We start from the raw sequence: 22,907 nt of genomic DNA on the forward strand, positions 1-22,907 counted from the left end.
TGGATCTATAATGTCAAAATCAGGTGTTTTCTTTTGTATTGTTTTGAATTTATGATTCGAAAATAAATTTTTCAACCAATAAATTGCGGTTTTAAGTGATAACTGAATACGAATAGATTGTAAATTACATAAAAACATTAAAATGCAAAAAGAGAATTCATGAGAAAGACAAAAACCATTAATTTTTGCATTATAGATAAAGGTATTTCTTCTATAATTGAATCATGAAAAAACGTTATAAATTTTCAGCAATGATGGTATTCCCACATTTTTGGTAATTGTTTACATCACGATTATATTACATGTGCAGGGGTATATAATAAAACGATAACATTTTTAATCGATGCATGATTAGCAGCCATACAAAATAAATTATAATTAAATAATTTATTTTCCGAAAATTATAAAGTAATACTCAAATATTAAATAAATATAAATATATAAATATTCATAAAGTTACCAGTTTTAACTTACTCAAAAGCAGAGAACGTGAATTATTCAATTCTCTGTCAAAAGGAAAAGCTTTGAGGCATTCATTACGCAATAGTAAGATTTTTACAAATGCAACCCTGGAAATTACGAAACTGCAGAGAATAAACAAAACTAAATGGAAAGGATTTTTTTTGAACTTCTTATGCATGCAAATTCGCGAATATTGTTCAAAAGCGAAATCCTGAAAGGAATATGAAAAAGTTGAAAGTAGATCCGATAGGAATTTTTCAAGCAGGTTCAATTTTTCTTGTAAGAAAAAACTGAAATTTTTTCTTATTAGCAAAGCATATCAAAAAACCTATTACCGTTAATTGAAAATATATAAATAATAAACAGTGCTGTGTGCGAAATTGTATTTTAGTGTTTTCTCGTTATAAATTTAGCAGTTTAGCAGCAAAACTACAGAAATGAATAATATGGTAATTTTTTGGCAAATAGTGGAACACAAATTGCTTTACGCTATATTTGCATAACAAATTTTTAGGATCACGTAAAAAATTTTTATCCTGAAAATTATAAACTGGATCTTTCGGAAACAATGAAGGCAGCGCTATCAAAAGGGCCAGGTGGTGTGGGTCTTGGCGGTGGGGGCGGTGGATCAGGCAGCGCTGGTAGTAGTGGTGGTGGACATGGAATGGGTGCGGCAGTATCTCATAATGAAATACAGACTGGCGGAAGTACCGGTATTCCTGGTGTTGGATACGTAACAGAGAAGTTATATATGCTATTGCAGCTCTACTTGCAAAACAAAGGATGGAACCCAAGTGCTGAATTATTGCAATGCTTTACGGATCTCAAAGATAATGCCATGTTACCTAGCGCTGCCTATTTGCAGTATGTAATCAATAATAATATATTTCTCCTATATGCGAGCACTTCAAAATTTTAATACTAAAATTTTTTTCCTTATTTTAGAGTTCTGGCTAATCGTTTAACTTTGGACGCTCAAGGGCGTTTAATATTACGAGAAAATGGTAAAATTGTCCTTCCATTTGAACATTTCGCCAACGCTGTGATGCTAAAACACATGTCTGGCCCACATGGACTGCACTTAAGTGTTGAAGCTACTGTGCGTGCAGTGATTGAATCTTATACAATCGGTCGTGAAAATTTTGGCATGGAAAAGGAATTCATAATAGAAGTTGTTCAGTCTTGTCCTAGTCCAGCTTGCCGTTATTATAAGAATCATCTTGGTATGTCACCGTTGCCATTTATGGATCAACAATTCCCAGGGGTAAATCACGCAGATTTCCTACAGCATTTGCCACACCTACCCCCACCACCGCCTCACCCCATGGTTCCTGGATCCACTAACAGCGGTGTCTCTTCTGCGGGGTCCTCATCCTCAGGTGGAGGTAATAGTAATATTACTGGTTCATCTGGTGGTTCTGTTAGTGCAGGCGGAGAAGTCGACTTAACAAAAAGCTCCACAACATCACACTCAACTGGAAAGGTGCCGGTCCCCACTCAACTGCAAATGCTTACAAAGCAACAACAAAACAGTATACAATCACAATTGTCGCAGCTTAGTGCAGCTGCTGCAGCAGCAGCCCACCATCAACAGCAACAACAAGCCGCTGCTGCTGCAGCTGCTGCTGCCGCCGCTAAACAACAACAACAGCAGGCACAAGCGGCGGCTGTTGCTCAACAACAACAACAGCAGCAATTGACAGCGGCACTTTTACAGCAACAACAGAGTCGGGCATTAGCTCAGCAAAGTTTGGAAAAATTCAATAACTTGAGTGCTTTGGAGAAACAACGTGTGCTACAACAATTAGATCCAAAACATTTCGATCCAATGGCTGTGGCTGCGGCAGCTGCCAATTTACAAATGCAGGGCATTAGTGATTTTAGGGTAAGATAATGTGAATATAAAAATGAGGATCTATTATAATATATTCAACCTGTAGGTTGCCGCAATCGCTGCTGCAGCCGCGCAGGCAGCTGGAGGGTCTCCTATGTTGCCATCATCTTCGACTGCTGCATGTGGTGCACCGATAAGCGGTAGTAGTGCCCTTAACAGCAATAATAGCAGTATGACCGGAAGTGGTAATAACAGTAATAGTACTACTGGCATTGGAAATTGTGGCGGTAATTTAAGTGGAGCCTCCGTTTTGCCATCAACGGTTGGTAGCATGAACAACAGTGGCGGGAGCAATAGCAGCGCAAGTAGTGCGGGACACATTCCTGTTAACAACACAAGTAACAACAACATAATTGGTGTCAGCAGCAACAATTCTCACCATAGTCATCAATTGCCGCCTCCATCACAATCGCCTAGTGCGCACTCCAGTCATTCTTCGTCCTCATCTTCATCGCACTCCGCTGAACAAATTGTTCAGAAAAATGTAGAACTTTTGCGGTGAGTACGATATTTCAAAATTTGTGAAACACGTTAAGCAGAAATACACAGAGGCATAAGCCGTCAGATGTTATTTCATCGGAAAACCCGATTTCTATTTACAATCTATAGTTTAAGTTATTTATAAATATTTTTGGTCCTGTAATCCAGATTGGTATTTGCTACATAGAACAACAAATATTTCATTAAAAAACTATTTACAGTTCTAATTTGGAATCTATTGAATCGAATAAAGACTTGCTGGCATTGCACAATGGCGCATGGACTGTACCGGATAATAATCGCGAACCTTTACCAGTGGGCCAAGATAAAATAGTGCGTATTTTCACTGAGCTAATGAGAAATATGGCGCGCATGAAAACCTATATACGTCCGTCTATGTGTAAACCATACGGCAAACAAAGCGAGAGCTTACAGAAAAGTAAAAACCTAATTTTCATTTAAAATATTTAAAACATACATATGCCCAAAATATATATTTTAACTTTCTAGCACTTTTGGATACAATACAGATTGTGCAAACCTTGCGTAATTGCTTGCCAGCACCACACATCCCGGTGTCCTCGTGGAAAAGTGAAAGTGAAGGTAACACTGGTTTAATAACTGCGAATAACGGTTCGGTAGGTAGTACGAGTAACAGCATAATGGGTGGAGTAGGCGCTGGTTTAATGGTGACTAACAGAGTGGAAAATTTGACCAACTGAATGTAAGCAAAATATTTCCTTTTTCTCATTCTATTTATATTTTTTAGTTTTGTTAATTTAAATTTAAAGTGTTTTATGTTTTGCTCTACGTCGTTCACAAAAGAGATGGTTGCATAAACTGGATTAACAAAAAACAAGCAATTGCACATTTTCATGTACAAATTTCTCTCCCAATCTTCTAAAAGAGTTACTCTTTAAAGTTGTGTTTTTTTTTTGCTGCGCTGGAAAATATTATTTCATAAATCATGAAACTTGTTGTTCCTTTCTTCACCCAACAATATCTCATCAAGTTAGACACAACGAACAGTACTATTCTATATATACTATATTTCTGTTCGTTTTTAAATTGTTTTAACAATACTAATTAAAACTCGCAAGCCAAGAACAAGACTGAAACATTAAGAGACTTGGTACTAATAGAAAATGGAATATGGTTGGTGTAGAGAATGTTTTATTAGTATTAACCCTGTTTGATATCATATCTCAACTCAAGCTTGATAGAAGCGTTTAAAAGTTTTAAATTAGAGGGCATTTAAAAATCGTTCTACTTAAAAAGTCCGATATTAATTCACTGTAGTTTTAGCAAAAAAAAAGAATAAAAAAAATGAAACCTAAAAGTTTATGCATATTTAGATGTTAGATTAAGTGCACAATTGATTTAGCTCAAGCTGTCTTTAGTTGCATAAGTTAAAACTTAATTTCATAAAAATGAAAATTATGCACTATTCTCAGGCATATTTCATAACAAATTTTTTAACGATATCTGGTTTAGAAAGGAATTGAATGCTTAGACATTTTGCTTTTAACAAAGAGTACTAATCACGTTATAAATTTGAGAATCAAGTAATTAGATATTGGCAATGACTTTCTAAACTAAGCTATTGTGCCAATGAGCTGTAGTGTCAAACGCATTTAATATTTTAAACAAAAAATGCGCAAGGGTTTTTAAAACCGTAAAATAGGCACTTGTGCAATTCCAATATAAATGTTCATAGAAGTAGATTAAATCGAAATACTTACATACATAATAATATATATAATTACATACAAACATATGTACATACGTATGTCAAGAGTATATGTTCAGTAATTCACTTCCACATAGTACTATAAACGGCTTGCAATAATTAATCAAAATGAAATTACGTAATCGCGCTAAGTAGTGCACAATATTAATTAAACTTATTATGAAGAGTTGTGAAATAAACTTTTTCAGTTTTTTCTAGATTATATTTGTAAGTGCCATGTTTTAAAATTTAAAACCGTCTGAGCTCATCTAAGTTTTTATTAATACACGTACATACATACATATGTATGTGTGTTCTAACAAAATATGTTAAGTGTCCCTGTACTTTTTTATTGTTTTAATAACGTAACATTTCATAAGCTTATTACATTCAAATGCCAGTACGGATCATGTTTTGTTTTTTTATAAATTCAGTGGTAAGTAAGAAATTTTTGGCGAAAACTGTGATACATGAAATTCTATATTTTATATTTTTTCTTATTACCAACATTATATACATGTTTTTACTTATAACATAAACAAATTACTTTTGTTATTTTGTTATACAATAACATTACTTTTAGAAATATCTTTAACAAACACATTAAAAATGTTTATTTCATTAACTAACAAGTGTCACAAATTCATTAAAACCCTAACCATATCATTACAATAATTTTGTTGTCATTAATTATTATGCAGACATACATACATAGATGCGAATATAAATATATTTTGCTTTACCTGTATAATCTGCAATAAAAGTGTTAAAAAAATAAAATATAAAGCAACAATATTAATACATAAAATATGCTTATACGTATGTAGGTACTCATATATTCGTAGATAAATGCAAAACATGTGCAGAATTTAATTTTTTTATTTTAAATTAAAACCTAGCGTTATATCGGCCGCACATTTCTCAATGGGTACCTAAAGCATAATGCAATTTATCTATTTTACATTTTATGACAGAATTATGTATGCGTAAAGCCTAATTTTATGACGTTTCAAGAGGTTGTATTGTTAGTATTAATATAAGTCGAATAATTTTACACTTTTAAGAAAACTGATTTAGTACAGAAATTATTTCTGTTTTTGCAACGATGTTTATTCACAAAGACTCTGTTATTTGTAAGAATATATAAAAAATTATAATTATACAATACATTTACAATTTACAAATATATATTTATATGATCACATACAGTATTACAATATTTTGACTGTTATAAATAAGTTTGCGTTTTTAGATTTTAGTTTTATGTGGCTAATACATAACCCTACTTATGTTCAAACACTTTTTACATATTTACAGTTATTACTTTATAAAAAGGTGTCACTACTATGCATTCAATAATGTTAAAATATATTGTATCGCTTTCCAAATATTCAATAAAACAATTTATCGCTTAAACTATAATTTTGAGTACCTTATTTGTGTTAGTACAAACAGGAAATAGAATTTCGTTAAATATAATCACTTTGATTGCATTTAGTTGATATTTGAATTCATAAATTACATCTGGCACCAATCCTCAATTTAGTAGTTGAATAGTATTTAGTGGCATCCTTACAGACATGTCAAAGGATATTGATATTTACAAAGGGTGTCATAGTCTATAATATTGTGTTTGAAGAAAATTAATAACATATATTTAGTATTTACTAATGCATACTGACGTCGTTACAATGCAATATTGCTGTTTTGCCTGTCTTCAAGAACTTCCGCCAAACACGACCGTACAAAATAGCAAATCCTTACAAAACCTACAATGGAATAAAGATTTGGCTAAAACTTATCATAAGAAAACTGGAATTGTTATTAACTATATAAACGAGTATTCAAAGCAAGTTTGTCAAAATTGTTATAATAAATTAAGGGCTTTCGACAATTTTTGTGAAACTGCATTAGATTGTTCGACTGCTTTGTCCGAGCTACTACTCGAGGAGGACTTTTCATTGAAGACATTGAAGAATTTACAACACTTCTGCAGTACCTGCTTATGTCAAATGAATGAAACTAGCGATTCCTTACATTTAAATAATAAGAAAGTGAAACGATGGTTGCATGAATACAACAAATTGAAAATACGTACTGGGACAGAGCATTGGCCAAATGGTATTTGTCATCAATGCTGTAAAAAAATTGACGAATTTCTACAATTCCACTATACAGCTAAGCAATCATTTAAACAATTAAACAAAACTTCGAATCAGCAACAAAGTAACATTGGAAATACATCGAAAGGAGAATAACATCTACATTTAATGCGACCAGCTAATAACAATCATTTGAGTAAACTGGGCACAAATAAACATTTAGAAGTTGATTCTGTTGAAAAGAAGGTTTTTAACCAGCCTAGTTCAACAGAACATTGCTTAAGGAAACAATTTAATAAATCAACAGATGTTACAGATTTAAGCATACCTAGTGGAAGTCATCAAATCCTCTTCAAAGCGCTGCCTACAATTAGCATAACACCAAGGTCACTTCCAAAAACCAAAAATCAGGATTCAAAGTACCTTGAAGATCAGATTGAACACACTAATAAATCAGATAAAAAGGAAGGCTTCCAATGTAACTATTGCCGAAAAATTTTCAAAGCTAAAGCCCGTTTAAAGAGGCATAAGCGTTGTTCGATAGTATGTTCGAGCAAATAAATACATTGAAACGTTCTATTAAAAGTATTACCTGAATCCTTGGATTTTCGTTGTCTTATCAAAATTAATTTAAAAATATTAATAAAAAATGTCTCTTTATATATAGAGATATATGAAATATGGGAAATATGTACGTAAATAAAAAAAAAACTGTTACCGTCTTTAAAGCATTCTTTATTTTTATATTTAAGAATGAAAGAAAACATTTCGGAAATTTATAAATAATATTTAATTTAATTGTCAGATGTTATAGTTTGGAAGCAAGAATGATTATTCTGGGTTTGGAAGTTATTAGTAATCGATTATGTAGTACAATATAATCGATGAAACAAATGCAACTATATATCGATGAAATGTGAAGCGCGCGCAAGCCGGTGAAAAATTTCGTGTTATATTTACAAATAACAAGAATTGGAACAAAAAATTCTTATTTTTGCTCTAACATATGAATAGGTTTTAAATTTTGAAACTAATTTAATAATAAATAAGTGCAAGTGCAAAAATGGCTCTCTGGGTTGATAAACATCGTCCGCGTGAATTATCCAAATTAGATTATCACAAAGTAAGTTGTGCATATTATAATTTTAACCTGTCATTCATTTTGGTTTTTATAATATTCATCCCACAGGAGCAGGCTGAAAATTTGCGAAATCTTTGTCAACAAGGAGATTTTCCACATCTAATGTTTTATGGTCCCTCCGGTGCGGGTAAGAAGACACGAATTATGTGTTTGCTGCGCGAATTATATGGTGCCGGCGTTGAGAGACTGCGCAACGAAACAATGACTTTTACCACACCATCCAATCGAAAAGTGGAGGTGATGACAGTTGGAAGTAATTATCATCTAGAGGTCAATCCATCTGATGCGGGTATTTATGATCGCGTTGTGGTTATCGACCTTATCAAGCAAGTGGCTCAAACACATCAAATCGATGCATCAGGGCAGCGTGAATTTAAAGTGATTGTACTCTCCGAAGTAGATGAACTGACCAAAGATGCTCAACATGCCCTTCGTCGTACAATGGAAAAATATGTTGCTACGTGCCGAATAATACTGTCGGTAAACTCTACTTCCCGTGTTATACCAGCAATAAGATCACGTTGCTTGGGTATACGTGTAGCAGCGCCCAACGAAGAAGAAATAACATCGGTACTTCAACTAACTTGTAAGCGCGAAGGTTTGACATTGCCGGCCGAGTTGGCGGCACGTATTGTGGATAAAAGTGAACATAATTTGCGTCGTGCATTGTTGATGCTGGAAGCATGTAAGGTACAGCAGTATCCATTTACTGGGCAACAGGACATTGTTGAATTAGACTGGCAAGTGTACTTACGTGAAACAGCTAACCAAATTGTGACGGAACAAACCCCCGCAAAATTAGAGAAAATACGCGATCGTTTGTATGAGTTGCTTGCACAAGGTGTGCCGCCTGACATGATTTTCCGTGGACTAGTAGAACAACTTGTGAGGAATTGCGATATGTCAATTAAGGCGAAAACATTGGAGTATGCGACCCTATACGAGCACCGAATGCAAAACGGTTCAAAACACATTTTTCATTTGGAGGCGTTTGTTGCTCAATTTATGAACATTTATAAGAAATTCATTTCCGAGTCGATGATGATGGACGATTTTTAGTTTTGTGAAAAGTTGAAAAATTTATTTGTTTAACGTATTGTTTTAGATAATAAAAAAAATTGGAATCTTTACAAAAGCTGATTATAAATAGAGAATTTAAGCCGCAGCTTGCTGCCGCACATGTTTTGAATATTCTTCGTGAAATGCCATTTGAATTTTGTCCTCTGCTGTGCGTTGTGCTGTATCAATGTAGTTCTGCACAACGTCTTCCAATTCAGTGAGTACCTACAAATTTGATTACAAATATTAATATTCGCATGAAATACATAATAAACATTTTGTCTGCGCACCTGTTTATACTCTATGTCTGAATCGGCGTTTAGTCTCAATCCATGCAATAAAAGATCAAGGGTGTTGATAGGCAAGCACATTTCTGGATTTGTAACCGCGATAGCATGCTTAAAACTGAAGTACTCACTGCCGGCTCCTAACATAGCGTTAATCATTTCCTGTGCTAGTTCCGCAGCTTCAAGCAAGCGATTGTGTTTTACAAATAAATACAATAGTTCTCTGCAATTTGCCGACTATAAAAACGGAATTGGTGAGCATGTTAATATTATAAAATACAATTTTCAAAACAATACGTACTTTGTAGTCATTGTACAGCCATTGTGGTACAAAAGCGTTCAAGCTTAGTAGCTTATTAACCACAGATTTGCGTATACGTGTCGAATTTTCCAATTCATTGTCATAAACTAATTTTTGTAGTAGGGACCAGGCCATGTCGGCGGGCTTGTTGCGATGAGGCAAGTCTAAATAACAGAAACATACATCAGTTCATAAAATAATAGTATAGTATAAAAAATGGCATCGATTTACCAGCCAAGTCATTTTCTTGTAACCACGCCCATGTTTCATTGGCGCCTTCATCGTCAATGCGTACGCACGCAGAAGTTAAACTGTCGAATATGGGAAGTGGTGATATCTCAAAACCGTTTACCAGTTTCAATGCATCGGTATATAGACCACAGCCAGATAAGATAATCGCCAACTCTTGTGGTCCTGCATTGATGAAGGTCTGTACGTCTTTGCGGTGATCAGCGAGCCGCACCAATGCTTCCGTCTGAAGTAGTTCACGTTTTATATCTTTTATTTCTAATACCACCACTTGCTCACGACCGCACTCTTCATCTGATTTATTGTCCATTGGCTCGGCATCGTTAACTGCACTCGGTGGAGGTGTGTCATCCAAGCCAATTACAGGTTTTGCAATCCAACGATACCGACGATCAATAAGATGCAACGAATTGATGCAAACTAAAAGTGCTGAACAGCGCTTCTCCATGGATTCTACCGTATCGCTTTCCAACTGAAAACGCATTGCCTGTTCATACATGATGGCAGAAGCTGTATACAAAAAAGAAATGTTTAAAGTGCTGGTACGTAAATTATTCGTAAATTGTCGGCAGACCTTTTCTCATATTTCCATTGTTCACATGAAATGCATACAGAAAGTCATAGACCTCATTTTGATCAATTACTAATGAGCGTGCACGTGATTCGACAATATTTTCAAACTCTTCGTGCAATCCAACATATGGGAAGTGCATTAAAAGATCAAGTCTCTTGCGATTAAATAACGTCACGACCAGCTGTCGTAAACAATCCTTGCGTCGCGAAAGCTCTGCATTGTAGATGAGCGAGTGGTAAGCCTCCTCATAGTGTTCCAAACGTAAGTGATTATTGAACACAATCGACTGAAACATCGGCAACTGAGGATCGGATTTGTCCAGCAATCCAATTGCTACTTGCGCCATAGAAATAATGTGATCCAATGCGTTATGCTGCTCAAGCAGTTGTATCACTTTCAAATAGTACTGCGTGATGACCTGGTTATTTATGTTACTATCTAAATTATCACCACCACCACCATCTTCACTCATCGCAGCGAGATTGTCGCAATGTTTAGCTAGAGCGGTGCCTTTAAGAATTTTGTCAATCAAGAACTGCTCTCGCAGGACACCTTTAGCGGATTGCAGGAAAAGGTCGTAGGCCTTGTATGTTTCCCCACAGTCCAGCAGAGACACGGCAAGGATAAATTGTCCTAGAGATAAAAAAGCATCGTGATAAATGATAATTATGTGTGAATTAATTAACATACGTGAGCAAATATTCCATTCACACCAATTGCTGAGCAATCGTACATAATCCTGAATGGCAATGTGCTGACAAGTCCCAAATAACCATTCACCAAATACAAAATTAAAAGAAACCGGCCAACTGTAAATGAAAAAATAATAAACAAATGTACATATGCTCAAAATGCTTAGAAAATTCCATCATACATTAACTGGCTCACAATTGTAGTTAGCGGCAGCAATGTATTGGACCAAGTAGGAACGTTTTCGCTGTCCTTGAAATTCTCTGCGTACAGTGCGCCAGCTGTGTACAATCCCTTAGCATTGAGGAAGACACGTAGCAAAGGAGATACATGGTATTTACCACCATTTGTATATATCCGACCGGAGCCATTCGCCAGTTGCAGCAGATTCAAGCGCTGAATGGAGCTTTCTCTGTAAAAACATAAAAAAAAAACAATTTTGAGTTATAGTAATAAAATACACATATATATAGTTACAATGAAGCAGCTGCGCTAATATTCACAGGCGTCTGTGATATCCAACCCATTACGAAGTACGATTGTAAGAAAATTGTTATGTCGGGTATAAAATGGGACCTTACGGTTTCCAACAAATCAACGCTAAGGGAATAAGTGTCGATTAGGATTTGCTGCAGTATAAGTAGGTTGCGACAAATTGAAAATCTAGAAATAATAACAAAAATATATTTAACTGTACAAACACCCATTTATTCACCTACTTGACTGCAGTTATTTGGCGTACTGTTTCCGATAACACTGACAAACCCAAATGGCTGCCAAAAAGCACTCCCACTGAATTAACAAATTGCGACGATTGCGTTAAACCTTTAAAAAAATATTGATTAAATAAAAATTTCCTAAATAATTGTCATTCTTACCGATGTTAGTTTGCATTCCGGCTGGATTGCCATTATCCATTCGTAGACTATCAAGTAGCAGCATCATTGCCATTCGCATGTCATTAATGGACTGCAATTTTTGTCTAATCCATACTAGGAAACTGCCTGGTAGTATTTCACTATCAGGATCTCCTGCTAAAATTTCATCGCTCAATTTGGCAATGAATACATTTGGCATTTCTAAACGGTAAAGACGTTTATCCACGTCCAATTTGACTTCATCTGGCAACCAGCGCTCCAGCTGAGCTACAATGGAAACCAAAGTAACGAGGTCTTCACCCACTCTTTCATTGTCTGCAAAGTAGGTTGATACAATTGAGCTTGTGTCGAGATCTTCACCCGCAAGCATTAGATGCTCTAATGTATCGCAAGGACGCAATAGTGAAAAGTTGTTCTTTTTCACCAAACATACTCCATCGATGGATTCGAGCACAAAGAGACCGCAGGGCTGACAGGATTTCAGGTGATACTGTTCGCAACATGAATAGAAACGTTCCCATTGACGCGTCGCTATTTCCAAGTAATCCTCATCAGTGACGTCGAACTCTTTGACTTCATTTTGTATTTCATCTTCGACAGCTTGACAAACTTGATCTTTCAGTACTGGCAGTGTGCAATGTTTTGACTCGAAACGCAAATTCGTACGCCGAAACATCTACAAGAAAATACAATTAGTTAATTATTAAGTTATGCTATATAATTTGCAAACAAAACAAAAACGCTCACAAATAATGCTTTAGCAATGACTTCTCTTTCGAAAGTGCCAAGTTGAAAAATATAATTGCAATATGCTTCACGCGGGTCCATGCTATGATCATTTCCTATGAGGTATCGATCTGGTGGGGGTTCCATTGCTACAGACGACCAACTCATGCCGAGGCCACGCATTAGCGGGTAATTTGAGATACTAAATTCACCTTCTGCATTCGTCCATAGTGCCCAAATTCTGCTCTCTGCTATCGCAAAATCGGCTAAATCTAGTAGGGGTGCAGGAATATTTTTACGATGGCTTAAGCTCAATCCCGATGACGACCCAGCATCTTCGTGAATATCTATGCATACAAATTCCGATCGATTAGCATGAGATAAAAACGCACACACTGAGGTGTCGTTTATTTTACGTAGAACATTGCTTTGTGCTGAAAAAATTTAAATTGTGAAGTAATACATCAAAATTTTGTTCAAAATGTTTTAATTTTTGATTTGATTTCATTGTTAAACTTACGCCCTTGTGTTCGTTGTTTATTGTTTTCGCGTATACATTCAAAGGAGCAGATACATTGAAAATTATTTGTTGACCACACTCGCAACTGATCGTCACGGTACAAAGCCAATAAATATATTTGTCCATTGAAATAATTGAACACGACTGAGTTGGCATGGTTAGCGTCCGAAACGTCACTTTTACCTCTGTAAACATGTGCAATAAAAACTAATAGTTTTATTTCTCAAGTTATTACTTTTTAACAACTTACGTGAGGGCGTTTTTCAAATTTGAGAACAGACGAGGCATTATGTTATTTTCTTTCAAGGCCTGAGATGTCGTAGAACCATTTTCGCAATTCATTATATACAACATAAGCTCAGATTGACACGCTAAAGCAAAGTATGCCTCTTCTCCACTGGGCGACAAAAAGCTGGTCGCAGCGTGAGGTACTGCACTTGATGCGGCATTTTGTGTATCAATAACATAGAAGCTGCTCGGATCACGCACAGAAGAGTTATTAGCTTCGTGAAATATTGAAAATGTTTGCGAATCTTTGAAATCTATTGACACTCCACCGGTGGCCGATTGAAAATTGTTCGAACCGCTTTTTAAACTTATATTGCTGGCTCCACCATCCGCCAAAGTATCTGGATGTGGGAATTTTATATGATGTAAACTACAAACTGTTGTCACTAAAATAGTGACAAACCGATCTTGCTCGCTTATTGCAACATTTAAAACAGGAGTGTCGGAAAATTTGTACCTAACATTGTTTTTATACAAAGTGAAATCCAAACAAACCTCCGATAGTTCAAGAACATCTTGGTATGTATGCCTATGGTGAGATATGTATAATTATAAGTAAAGGTAACATCACAATTGTTTATGTTACAATAGTACCAATAAATGAAACGATTCCGATTGTGATTTAGTTGCACATTTTGGTAGCAATATCCGCCTGCCTTTTCCACAACTTTTATATCTTGTAGAGTGCTCTGTGTCGCGCCTAGGGATATATGTAAAAGGACGTACAAAAAAAGTGCATGTTTGATATTTAACAAGTTCTCTTACCAGTATTCAATTGTATCTCGGTCCAGTCTTCTTGACACGAAGTGTCTGGTAAAACTTCTCGATAAAATAAACTTGGACCATCCATTCTTTTATCGGTAGTTGGAAATTTTAACAAATAAACACAAATTTATTTACTTAATTACTTATTGAATGAACCGCGGTATGATTTGTATTCCTAATACCAATATAACCTCACACAATATAGTGTCGATAATACAGTTCGGTAACAAGTAGCAGAGAACGTAATTTACGTTCTCCACACAAAGCAACTTACAACAGCTGATTTATAACGATTTTAAATTATTAATTTAACCGTAAAAATAAAAAGCACTAATAAGTGAAATAGTAATTTGAGAATAAAAACTGCCATGAATACTTAAAATTTTCTTGTACACTTCATTGTAATTCAAATTCGCTTGATATGTGGTTAAAAATTTAATTTTGGTCATTAGTTTTGAAGACTGGTAACAACACATCATGGCAAAAGTGGCGGGTAATTACAGATTTTGTTATGGTATTTCTTTTTGTTTGCCTTTGTCACAGGGAATGTATAAACACAATTGACAGTTCACCGATAATCGCCGCACTTATATACGCGCCTTTAGAGTGTGATAGCATTTTCTTACTATTACATTTTTCTTCAGTTTTTGTTTCATCATTCATAACTTTTATATTTTTGCCAAATAATTACTTAGTTAGCCTATTTGGGTAGTATTTCTAAGCGTTTCATGCAACAATCAAAAGTCATGCACTTTTGCCGTATATGCCGTACGGAAAAGAATCTTAAATACACAGTCAAAGAGCTCCGGAAATTTAGTCAAAAGCGATGTGACGATAATGTAAGCCCTAAAGCCGTCGGAGGCTAGTGTGTGAAAATCTCTGATCTATTATTTATTGTTTCAGTTACTTTATACTACGCCTACATTAGGCAATATTTGTCACGACTGTGAAGAGCGGCTGCACAATTTTCATAGGTTGAATGAGAATGAAGATAATGAGGAACGGATAATCGTCGATGACGACGAATTATTGTACAATTTATTTTTCGAAAAAGTGGAGCAGCACCGCCTAATGAAACGCTTAATGGTAGTTGGAGCAGGCGGTGGTGGAGGTGAATGGAATACTACGAGCTTACGGCAACAAACTTTAGTGGCAGCTACGGCTGGTGTAGCTGTTAACATTGGAGACGAAGTTATTGAAGTGCTGACGTCACGCGAAAACACTCCTTCACCAGCGTTACCAATATCCTCAACACCAAGGTGCGTTGTGCAGTCAGCTGTAAAAATACGCACCAACGTTTCCCCGAAAAAGGACATTACTGCCACCACAACCAGAAATGAAAAGACCAATCTAAATATTACTGCCACAGAAAATACTACCTCAACTAAAATCACTGCCACAACAAAAAGTATAGCTTCAAACGTAACCGATAATTGCACTTCATATAAGGTTTTGGCCGTAATTGATTTGGACGCTGAAGAAGAAGTACAAGCTGACACAGTTCCAACACTGCTGACACCTCAAAACACACCAGACACAGATGAAGAGGAAATTATTTTTCGGAAGGTTGAACCTGATAATGACAAAAATACACACAAGGATGGGAGAAGAAAACAGAAATCTCGAAAAGGAAAATACCAACATGGCCAGATGAATTTAATTGCCAGTCTAAGTTTGGTCTCAAGTGACAGCGATTCAGACGTTCAAGTTACTGACCCAGAGTGTAGTCCAATCAAACAAAAAGACACGACAACTACTAAGGACAATGAGTGTGTAAACACTGCTCCGCTTTCTCCGCCCTTGAGAAGTATAACTAATATTGAAGTATCTCCTCCAGTTTTAGTGGAGAATGTTCAACCGGACGGGTTGGAAGCTGTTATTAAATGTCCGGTTTGTAAAGCAGAATTCGCCGACAGTCAGCGTCTAATACACCACATGCGTCGAAAGCATCGTTCTTACAATGGTAAAGTTTTATCGGAGCGTCCTCGTTGCTCACAGGATTCCGCTATGACTATTAGGTTGCGATACATGCAACGATACATATATTATGAATGCCAGCTCTGTGGTTGCATTGATGCCGTTTTTAAGATACATAAGGAGCATGTTATGCAAAAGCATGCCGAAGAGTCGAAATCTTTAAAAGATCCAATGATGCAGACTCTTAAATGCCCAGTATGTAAAGAAAAATGCGGTTCACAACATACAGAACTTTTGCGGCACATGTTATACTCTCACAAAGCTACAGAATGTAGAGAACACTTTCGGCAAATTACCCAGTTGCGGAATTTATTCACAAATTGTGGTGCAAAGAAGGAAAAGGAACTAAAACGTACGGCGCGCATATATCAAATCACCTCGCGCAAACAATATTTTTTCGAATGCATTCAATGCCTCAAAATTGTCACCGGTTATTTTAACTATGTAAAACATCAGAACACACATTCTAAATTGGTTATCGCAAAAAGTACAGAAATTCTTGTTTCGGAGACAGATTTAATAACGACAGTTTCATCTTCATCAGAACCTGAATTGAAACGAATAAAACATAGTTGCAGCGAAACAAAATCTAAATTTGAAAAGCCAAAACCTATTCTAACTACAAAAGAACTCAATACCAAACGGAAAATGTCAGTTCCTCAACAGACTGTTGCCCAGAAAAATGATCAACCACAGTCACGACGAGAGCGAAAATTGACAAAAAAAGCTGTCCAAGCAGCATTGGTTAAAGTTAAAGTGAAGCCACCGCTGAAACAGTTGCCGACACAACGATACAAATGCAATTTCTGTGTAGAACTATTTAAGGGATTTCATCGCTTAAACCTGCATTTACTACGTGCTCATGCTTTTTATGATGACAATTTGCGATGTGAAATCTGCATGTTGCGCTTTGTGAACAACACAGAGTTTGAAGAACACGATCGACAACGACACAAATGCAAACAAAAGCGCAAAAGAGTGGCGACTTGTCTAGCCGAGAACAGCGAATTGACGCTTAAGGAGTGTGAGCCAGCAATAAACCCTAAAAGGCAGCGCTTAAATATCGAATGTACTAAGATTGAATTCGAAAAATCCATAAATTTATTCAAGCCAGAAAATTTGGATATCGGAAAACCCGAAGCTGCCAGTTCGACATGGTTACAAGAATTGTTTGAATTAGCGGCGAAGAAGCAAACTCAAATATCCAACACTGCCAACAATAGTAAAAACCATGAGAAAGCAATACCAGGTTTTACTTATCAATCAGTTAAAGTTGAAAAACGCGATAGAGACAAGAAAAATGGTTTTAATGGATTTCCGATGGCTACTACTTCTCACCAGTGCCTTTATTGTAGCCATCTTTTCAGCAGTGTTTCTGAGTTACAATCACACGAAATGAGGCATGTGCAAAAACAGGAAGTTAAACATTTTAAACGCAGTGTAATTAATAATTTAACCTTTACGGCATTCGCAAGATGAATTATAAGCTAGAAGCATAATATCGTTATATCTTGAAGTTATTTCACTTAAAATATTTTGGAAAACAGCAATTGTATGTAAAGTGCATTTACACTTTTTCTTTAACAATTACATATATATTTGTCTTTTATTTTAATACTATAAATAGCATACATACATACGTTTTACTTTTGGTGTAGTGTTACGAAAATGTGTACCTTAAATGCACTACCGTAATTTGCATTAAAACTCATATCCATTTTTTATAACGTATGCAACTGTCTGTTTCTCCCTGTCACCTTAATGCTGAAAGGAATCAAATGTTGACATTTCGTAGGATACAATTGTATATACACTTGAGAAATGTGCGTATTTGGAACTACAAATGTAAACCAATGTTAAAAATGTATAGAAATATCTCAGTTTAATTTAAACGATTTTAGTTTCATATAAATAATATACATATTTATGTATTTACACTTTTAGTACGTACTATAAATTCTGACTGTGTATAAAAGCTGATTTCTCATTAGTTGTTTCAATCATTTTTTTTTTAGAAATTAAATTCCAAACATTTGGAAAATAAATTTTGGAAATATATAACTCGAGTTGAAAATAATAATTCATTGGATCTTGTATTTTATTTTTAAACGAATTACGATATGAAGTCATGATTATAATTACAGGTAGGTATATACATATGAATATGTAGGGTAACAGTATAGTAATTTAGTGGATCCGGCCCTGAGATGCTCGTGGTAAAAATTTATGAAATGATGCAGCTGAATGTGTAATTATTACAATCTAAAAAATCAATGTGCGGAGCGATCATTGAGTGTACTCTTCTTGCAGTGCCAATGCTCTTCATCCTTATAATCACACAAATTTATAAAGTCATATCCGGCTGGTATCATTCGTAGCCCATGGAAAGTTGAGTTAACACTTGTAACCTTTAAAAATTAACTCTTAAAATTAAGTTTGCGATCTTAAGTAAAATGTATACTTGCCTCTCGATTAGATTGTAGTCTCGACTTAGTTGAAGATGCCAATTTTAAGTTATCATACCGATTTATATTAATATCCTATTAGAAAATTATATTATTAACTATACAACAGATCCGGTATGATTACCTTCTTAGCAAAGTTGTATGCATCAGCATCTTTTAATGCCTCTTCTTCCATTTTTCTATCAATGTACTGTTAAATTTGAATTATCATATCATTTATGTACCGTCTATGTCTAGCAGATGTAAGTCAATATTACCTCTTTTCGAAAAGTGATCAAATGTCTAGCATATGCACTAATATCACCTAATGTGGGATCCGATTTGTTATGATCTTCTACCTTTTCCACAAATATAAGATAAAATAATGTTATGAATGGATGATAAATGCACATATGTATATTACTTCATTCTGCTTGGAAAACATCTCCTTAGCTTCCATTTCACTTTTACCCAATTCAGTCCTCTCCGTAATATTGCGATTTATAATATTTGGAAAATGAAGAGTATTCGCTGTAGAATTTTCTAATTGCAAATACTTAATTGAGCTAATTTCACTTTCGACGGTTTCCATAGTTCTGTTACATTTTTTACTTTCAGTGGACATTTCAAAATCTTCGCCATCGGGAATAGGCGGCGCTGATATGTGACCATTTTCAGATTTTTCTGCTCTAGATTTTGAAAGTATACCAGCAAGCTGGATATGTTGCGGTGCCTCATCTTTTTCGATATTCTCAAAATCTTTTTCATTATTATCTTCCTCTGCCATAATCTCATTAGTTGTATCAATGAATTCTGTCTCCTGTCCAGATTTAAACAGATTCCGCTCATACCAATCATCTACTTTTTCTTTTGCTTTAATGTCACACGTCAATTCTGGACATTTGCTTGGATTATGTGTTATGCCAACAACACCGGGAAAAATATAAGCTCGATTTGTATAAAATTTGCTGTTACCGTTATTGCACATCCATGGTGCAATTTTGGTGGTCTTTAATTTTTGACATTCATCTCTGAAATTCGATTCACATTCAGTTGCTAAATGCAAGGATATTAAGTGATCCTTGACACGATATTTTACGCCCATATTAGTTTTGATTATTAATTCCCCCCAATCTTGATTGTCCAAAGCAAATTCTTTAATAAATACTATGCATTCCGAATCATTTATGGCTTTCTCAATGATATCATAAGCACGTTGATGCCATTTCTTTGATACTTTCTTCACCATTGTATTCTTCATGAAAAACTCTTCAGCTGGGATGACATTTGCCAAACCACCGCAACGAATGTAATCAACAGGTGTTGTCAATTTATTGGGTAACCGAAAAATGTAATCTGCTTTTGTTTGAAATGGAAATCCATAATCTAAAGCCCACATTATGAATTGACCTTCCACTACATTTTTTCCATAACTAGCAATATGATCTAAGCGAGCACGTATTAATTTATTCCAAGCAAGAAATTTTACAGCTACCAGTGTATTTAATTGTGGACGCCGTATTGCCTGTGCACAACCTTTGTGGTTGTTGTAGTATTCGGCAAGCTCCTTTTCAATTTTATGTATGGACTGATAATCATTGCTACAAGCGTCTATTTTGTGATACCAAAATAGATGAGGATTAATGAAATGTGTAATGGATATGACTTCCTTTTGCCTTTCTATTTTAGCCATAGTTGATGAAAATAAACAATGAACGGAAAATTCCAACAAACTTTTACTCCATGAAAATACAGTTATAAAACTTCGCTACGCTAAATATTTAAAAAAATCGATATATTTCAAATTCAAATACAAGTAGTCGATAAATTTAGGAATACCAAACAAATTGAATAAGAAATTTAATAGTTTTAAACTAATATCGTCCAAATTTTTTATATTTAGAGACACGAAATAGTCCTTGATTAAATTAAAAACATAAATAAAATAAAAATATGTATCTTAACATTTTTACAATTTCTATGAACTAGAATTTATTAATGCCGATTTAATGCATCTCTGTATATAGCAGCTGTTTATGGGAGAACTGTGCGCATCGTGTTTTTATTTTGACTTTTATTCTTGATACGTACTTTATTAATAAAAACCTGATATAAACAAAATATAACAATGAAAGTTAAAATGATAAGTAGAAATCCGGACCAATATGTCCGCGAAACCAAACTACAGAATCATAGAAGTATGTCTGAATTGGTAATTACAAATCGTTTTATTAAGAAAAGTTATTTATTTCAGTGCCGAGGAATTTCGATCCTGAATTGCATCCTATGGAAACCGCTCGAGAATATGTTCGTGCGTTAAATGCCACGAAGCTAGAACGTGTATTTGCTAAACCCTTCGTAGGTAATTTAAGTGGTCACCGAGATGGTGTTGCATGTTTCGGAAAGCATCCAAAGCATCTTTCTACACTTGTCACTGGCGCTTATGATGGCGAAATTCGAATTTGGGATTTAGCGAATCGTGCTAGTATACGAAATTTCGTTGCTCATGATGGTTTCGTTCGTGGTATTGTTTACTCGGTAAATGGTGATCGCTTTTTCACAGTCGGCGATGACAAAACTATTAAAGTATGGAAGAATGATATGTCGGATGTGGATGAAGAGGAAGAACCAATAAATACTATTTTGTCACGCACAATTCTTACTGGCATTTCCCATCATCGAAATGAGTCGATTTATGCAACATGTGGAGAGGTATGTGCTATTTGGGATGAAAATCGGAATGATCCACTTAAAACTCTTAAATGGGGTGTAGACACATTACACACAGTTGCATTTAATCAAGTTGAAACATCCCTACTTGCGTGCTGTGCCAGCGATAGAAGCATTATACTTTATGACCAACGAGAGGCTCTACCATTGCGAAAAATCGTTTTAACTATGAAAAGCAATAAACTTGCTTGGAATCCAATGGAAGCATTCAATTTCACTGTTGCGAATGAGGACTGCAAGTAATTGCTATACGTATATTTGTTAATTTTGTAGAGATACTAAATCTTTAAATTTATCTGCAGCCTTTATACGTTCGATACACGCCAGCTTAAGAACCCTCTCAAAATTCATTTTGATCACGTATCTGCAGTAACGGATGTGGATTATTCACCCACAGGCAAAGAATTCGTTTCAGGAAGTTACGATAAGACTATACGTATTTACAATGTCCATCATAGTCATTCGAGGGAAATATACCATACAAAACGTATGCAGCATGTGGTTTGCATTGCTTGGTCCCTAGATAATCGATATATATTCTCCGGTTCTGATGAAATGAACATACGCATGTGGAAGTCAAATGCGTCCGAAAAATTGGGTGTCATAAGACCACGCGAACGTGTCGCTTTCAACTATCAAGAGAAATTAAAAGAGAAATTTGCCGCTCACCCCCAAATAAAGCGTATTGCTCGTCATCGCCAAGTGCCGAAACACGTGTTGAACGCACAACGCAAAATGCGCGCTATCAAGGACAAAGAAAAGGTGAAGGAGGCAAATGTACGAAAGCACTCCAAACCCGGAAAAGTACCGTTTGTATCAGAAAAGGAGAAGCCGGTTTTGCGAGAAGATGTTTAACCAGGTCTTATTTTTGTATATTTTCCATTTTGAAGCTCGTAAATATAGTTGGTTATGTAAAAAATTAAAAAAAACTTCTTTTCTAAATGTATATTTTTAAGTATGCAATGATTACAATCTGCAAGCTGAAGTACTCTTGAAAAACAGACATATGTATGTATGTATTATCAATATATTTCAACAGTATAAAACTGTCAGTCGCACCTTCAACGTTGATTTGAATCTATTTACTCTATCGGCGCATAATTTTTTCTGGGAGTCCCAAAAACTAAGGTAATTTTGAAATGTACCAATTTCTTATCATATATGTACATATGTATGTATGTATATTTTGTGGAGATTCCAAAAAAGTTTATTTTTAGATGTAGCCTTATCATAGGCGTTTTTATAATCAGAACACGGCGAAGAGATCGGGATTTTCCCAACATTGTGGCTTATTCCTCTATAACAACAATTCAAATAGAATATTTCTGATAACCCTGTATTAGAGAACTTACATTTCATTTTGTGTTTAAAAAAATTTTCAATAGATATGCAATTTGTTTAATGCATCAATCGTCAATTGTTGACATTTAAAAATGTAATTATAAATAATTTTGATTAATATTATATTTTCTAATCGATCTAAGATTATTCTTTGGATAATCCGATTTTTTATTGGGTACTTTCACTTGTGTGCAATTATTGACAGTTGCTTTAATGAATATGTAAATTCATAAATATACATACATACATATATTTGTGCATGTTTTATTT

General features: G+C 35.0%; 6 protein-coding genes across 7 annotated transcripts; 4 read left to right on the plus strand and 2 right to left on the minus strand.

Moving 5' to 3' along the window:
* Nucleotides 1-692: 692 nt before the first annotated feature.
* Nucleotides 693-5,873, plus strand: LOC120776101 (probable serine/threonine-protein kinase tsuA). Of its 2 annotated transcripts, XM_040106590.1 has the most exons (7): nucleotides 693-741; nucleotides 876-911; nucleotides 977-1,326; nucleotides 1,408-2,347; nucleotides 2,403-2,854; nucleotides 3,058-3,275; nucleotides 3,347-3,558. In XM_040106590.1, exons 2-7 carry the CDS (start codon nucleotides 900-902, stop codon nucleotides 3,556-3,558), a joined length of 2,184 nt encoding a protein of 727 aa, XP_039962524.1. In that variant the 5' UTR covers nucleotides 693-741; nucleotides 876-899. The 2 variants fall into 2 exon arrangements, with proteins under 2 accessions (XP_039962524.1, XP_039962525.1); XM_040106591.1 differs by lacking the exon at nucleotides 693-741 and having other exon boundaries at nucleotides 900-911; nucleotides 3,347-5,873.
* Nucleotides 5,874-7,572: 1,699 nt separating this feature from the next.
* Nucleotides 7,573-8,974, plus strand: LOC120776102 (replication factor C subunit 3). Its single transcript, XM_040106592.1, has 2 exons — nucleotides 7,573-7,790; nucleotides 7,857-8,974. Exons 1-2 carry the CDS (start codon nucleotides 7,731-7,733, stop codon nucleotides 8,865-8,867), a joined length of 1,071 nt encoding a protein of 356 aa, XP_039962526.1. The 5' UTR covers nucleotides 7,573-7,730; the 3' UTR covers nucleotides 8,868-8,974.
* Nucleotides 8,952-14,327, minus strand: LOC120776100 (nuclear pore complex protein Nup160 homolog). Its single transcript, XM_040106589.1, has 15 exons — nucleotides 14,146-14,327; nucleotides 13,975-14,080; nucleotides 13,343-13,909; nucleotides 13,093-13,277; nucleotides 12,594-13,006; nucleotides 11,847-12,522; nucleotides 11,688-11,793; nucleotides 11,446-11,631; nucleotides 11,153-11,380; nucleotides 10,969-11,087; nucleotides 10,279-10,911; nucleotides 9,687-10,214; nucleotides 9,456-9,619; nucleotides 9,158-9,391; nucleotides 8,952-9,092 (listed from the first exon to the last, which is right to left on the minus strand). Exons 1-15 carry the CDS (start codon nucleotides 14,228-14,230, stop codon nucleotides 8,964-8,966), a joined length of 4,359 nt encoding a protein of 1,452 aa, XP_039962523.1. The 5' UTR covers nucleotides 14,231-14,327; the 3' UTR covers nucleotides 8,952-8,963.
* A 379-nt stretch (nucleotides 14,328-14,706) lies between these two features.
* Nucleotides 14,707-18,086, plus strand: LOC120774362. Its single transcript, XM_040103948.1, has 2 exons — nucleotides 14,707-14,984; nucleotides 15,049-18,086. Exons 1-2 carry the CDS (start codon nucleotides 14,874-14,876, stop codon nucleotides 17,599-17,601), a joined length of 2,664 nt encoding a protein of 887 aa, XP_039959882.1. The 5' UTR covers nucleotides 14,707-14,873; the 3' UTR covers nucleotides 17,602-18,086.
* A 110-nt stretch (nucleotides 18,087-18,196) lies between these two features.
* On the minus strand, nucleotides 18,197-20,294 carry LOC120774363. Its single transcript, XM_040103949.1, has 5 exons — nucleotides 18,991-20,294; nucleotides 18,845-18,925; nucleotides 18,712-18,777; nucleotides 18,588-18,662; nucleotides 18,197-18,530 (listed from the first exon to the last, which is right to left on the minus strand). The coding sequence occupies exons 1-5, from the start codon at nucleotides 20,257-20,259 to the stop codon at nucleotides 18,393-18,395; spliced, it is 1,629 nt and encodes a 542-aa protein (XP_039959883.1). The 5' UTR covers nucleotides 20,260-20,294; the 3' UTR covers nucleotides 18,197-18,392.
* Nucleotides 20,295-20,625: 331 nt separating this feature from the next.
* LOC120775692 (DDB1- and CUL4-associated factor 13) lies at nucleotides 20,626-22,208 on the plus strand. The gene is made up of 3 exons (XM_040106002.1): nucleotides 20,626-20,764; nucleotides 20,821-21,535; nucleotides 21,599-22,208. The coding sequence occupies exons 1-3, from the start codon at nucleotides 20,695-20,697 to the stop codon at nucleotides 22,149-22,151; spliced, it is 1,338 nt and encodes a 445-aa protein (XP_039961936.1). The 5' UTR covers nucleotides 20,626-20,694; the 3' UTR covers nucleotides 22,152-22,208.
* The last annotated feature ends 699 nt before the right edge of the window (nucleotides 22,209-22,907 follow it).

This window comes from Bactrocera tryoni, chromosome 4 (assembly GCF_016617805.1).
Source record: "Bactrocera tryoni isolate S06 chromosome 4, CSIRO_BtryS06_freeze2, whole genome shotgun sequence".
NCBI classification, from domain to species: domain Eukaryota; kingdom Metazoa; phylum Arthropoda; class Insecta; order Diptera; family Tephritidae; genus Bactrocera; species Bactrocera tryoni.

What these genes read in the sequence shown, in the direction of transcription:
- LOC120776102 (XM_040106592.1), top strand. Translation starts at nt 7,731, where the DNA reads ATGGCTCTCTGGGTTGATAAACATCGTCCGCGTGAATTATCCAAATTA. An exon ending in CCAAATTAGATTATCACAAA is followed by an intron (nt 7,791 to 7,856) that starts GTAAGTTGTGCA and finishes TTCATCCCACAG; the next exon opens with GAGCAGGCTGAAAATTTGCG.
- LOC120776100 (XM_040106589.1), bottom strand. Translation starts at nt 14,230, where the DNA reads ATGGATGGTCCAAGTTTATTTTATCGAGAAGTTTTACCAGACACTTCG. An exon ending in TAAACAACGAACACAAGGGC is followed by an intron (nt 13,007 to 13,092) that starts GTAAGTTTAACA and finishes AAATTTTTTCAG; the next exon opens with CACAAAGCAATGTTCTACGT. An exon ending in CGCCAAATAACTGCAGTCAA is followed by an intron (nt 11,632 to 11,687) that starts GTAGGTGAATAA and finishes TATTATTTCTAG; the next exon opens with ATTTTCAATTTGTCGCAACC.
- LOC120774362 (XM_040103948.1), top strand. Translation starts at nt 14,874, where the DNA reads ATGCAACAATCAAAAGTCATGCACTTTTGCCGTATATGCCGTACGGAA. An exon ending in AAAAGCGATGTGACGATAAT is followed by an intron (nt 14,985 to 15,048) that starts GTAAGCCCTAAA and finishes TTATTGTTTCAG; the next exon opens with TTACTTTATACTACGCCTAC.
- LOC120774363 (XM_040103949.1), bottom strand. Translation starts at nt 20,259, where the DNA reads ATGGCTAAAATAGAAAGGCAAAAGGAAGTCATATCCATTACACATTTC. An exon ending in TGTTTTCCAAGCAGAATGAA is followed by an intron (nt 18,926 to 18,990) that starts GTAATATACATA and finishes TTTGTGGAAAAG; the next exon opens with GTAGAAGATCATAACAAATC. An exon ending in GACTACAATCTAATCGAGAG is followed by an intron (nt 18,531 to 18,587) that starts GCAAGTATACAT and finishes TAATTTTTAAAG; the next exon opens with GTTACAAGTGTTAACTCAAC.
- LOC120776101 (XM_040106590.1), top strand. An exon ending in CCTAGCGCTGCCTATTTGCA is followed by an intron (nt 1,327 to 1,407) that starts GTATGTAATCAA and finishes TCCTTATTTTAG; the next exon opens with AGTTCTGGCTAATCGTTTAA. An exon ending in AGGGCATTAGTGATTTTAGG is followed by an intron (nt 2,348 to 2,402) that starts GTAAGATAATGT and finishes TTCAACCTGTAG; the next exon opens with GTTGCCGCAATCGCTGCTGC.
- LOC120775692 (XM_040106002.1), top strand. Translation starts at nt 20,695, where the DNA reads ATGAAAGTTAAAATGATAAGTAGAAATCCGGACCAATATGTCCGCGAA. An exon ending in CAAACTACAGAATCATAGAA is followed by an intron (nt 20,765 to 20,820) that starts GTATGTCTGAAT and finishes TATTTATTTCAG; the next exon opens with TGCCGAGGAATTTCGATCCT. An exon ending in GTTGCGAATGAGGACTGCAA is followed by an intron (nt 21,536 to 21,598) that starts GTAATTGCTATA and finishes ATTTATCTGCAG; the next exon opens with CCTTTATACGTTCGATACAC.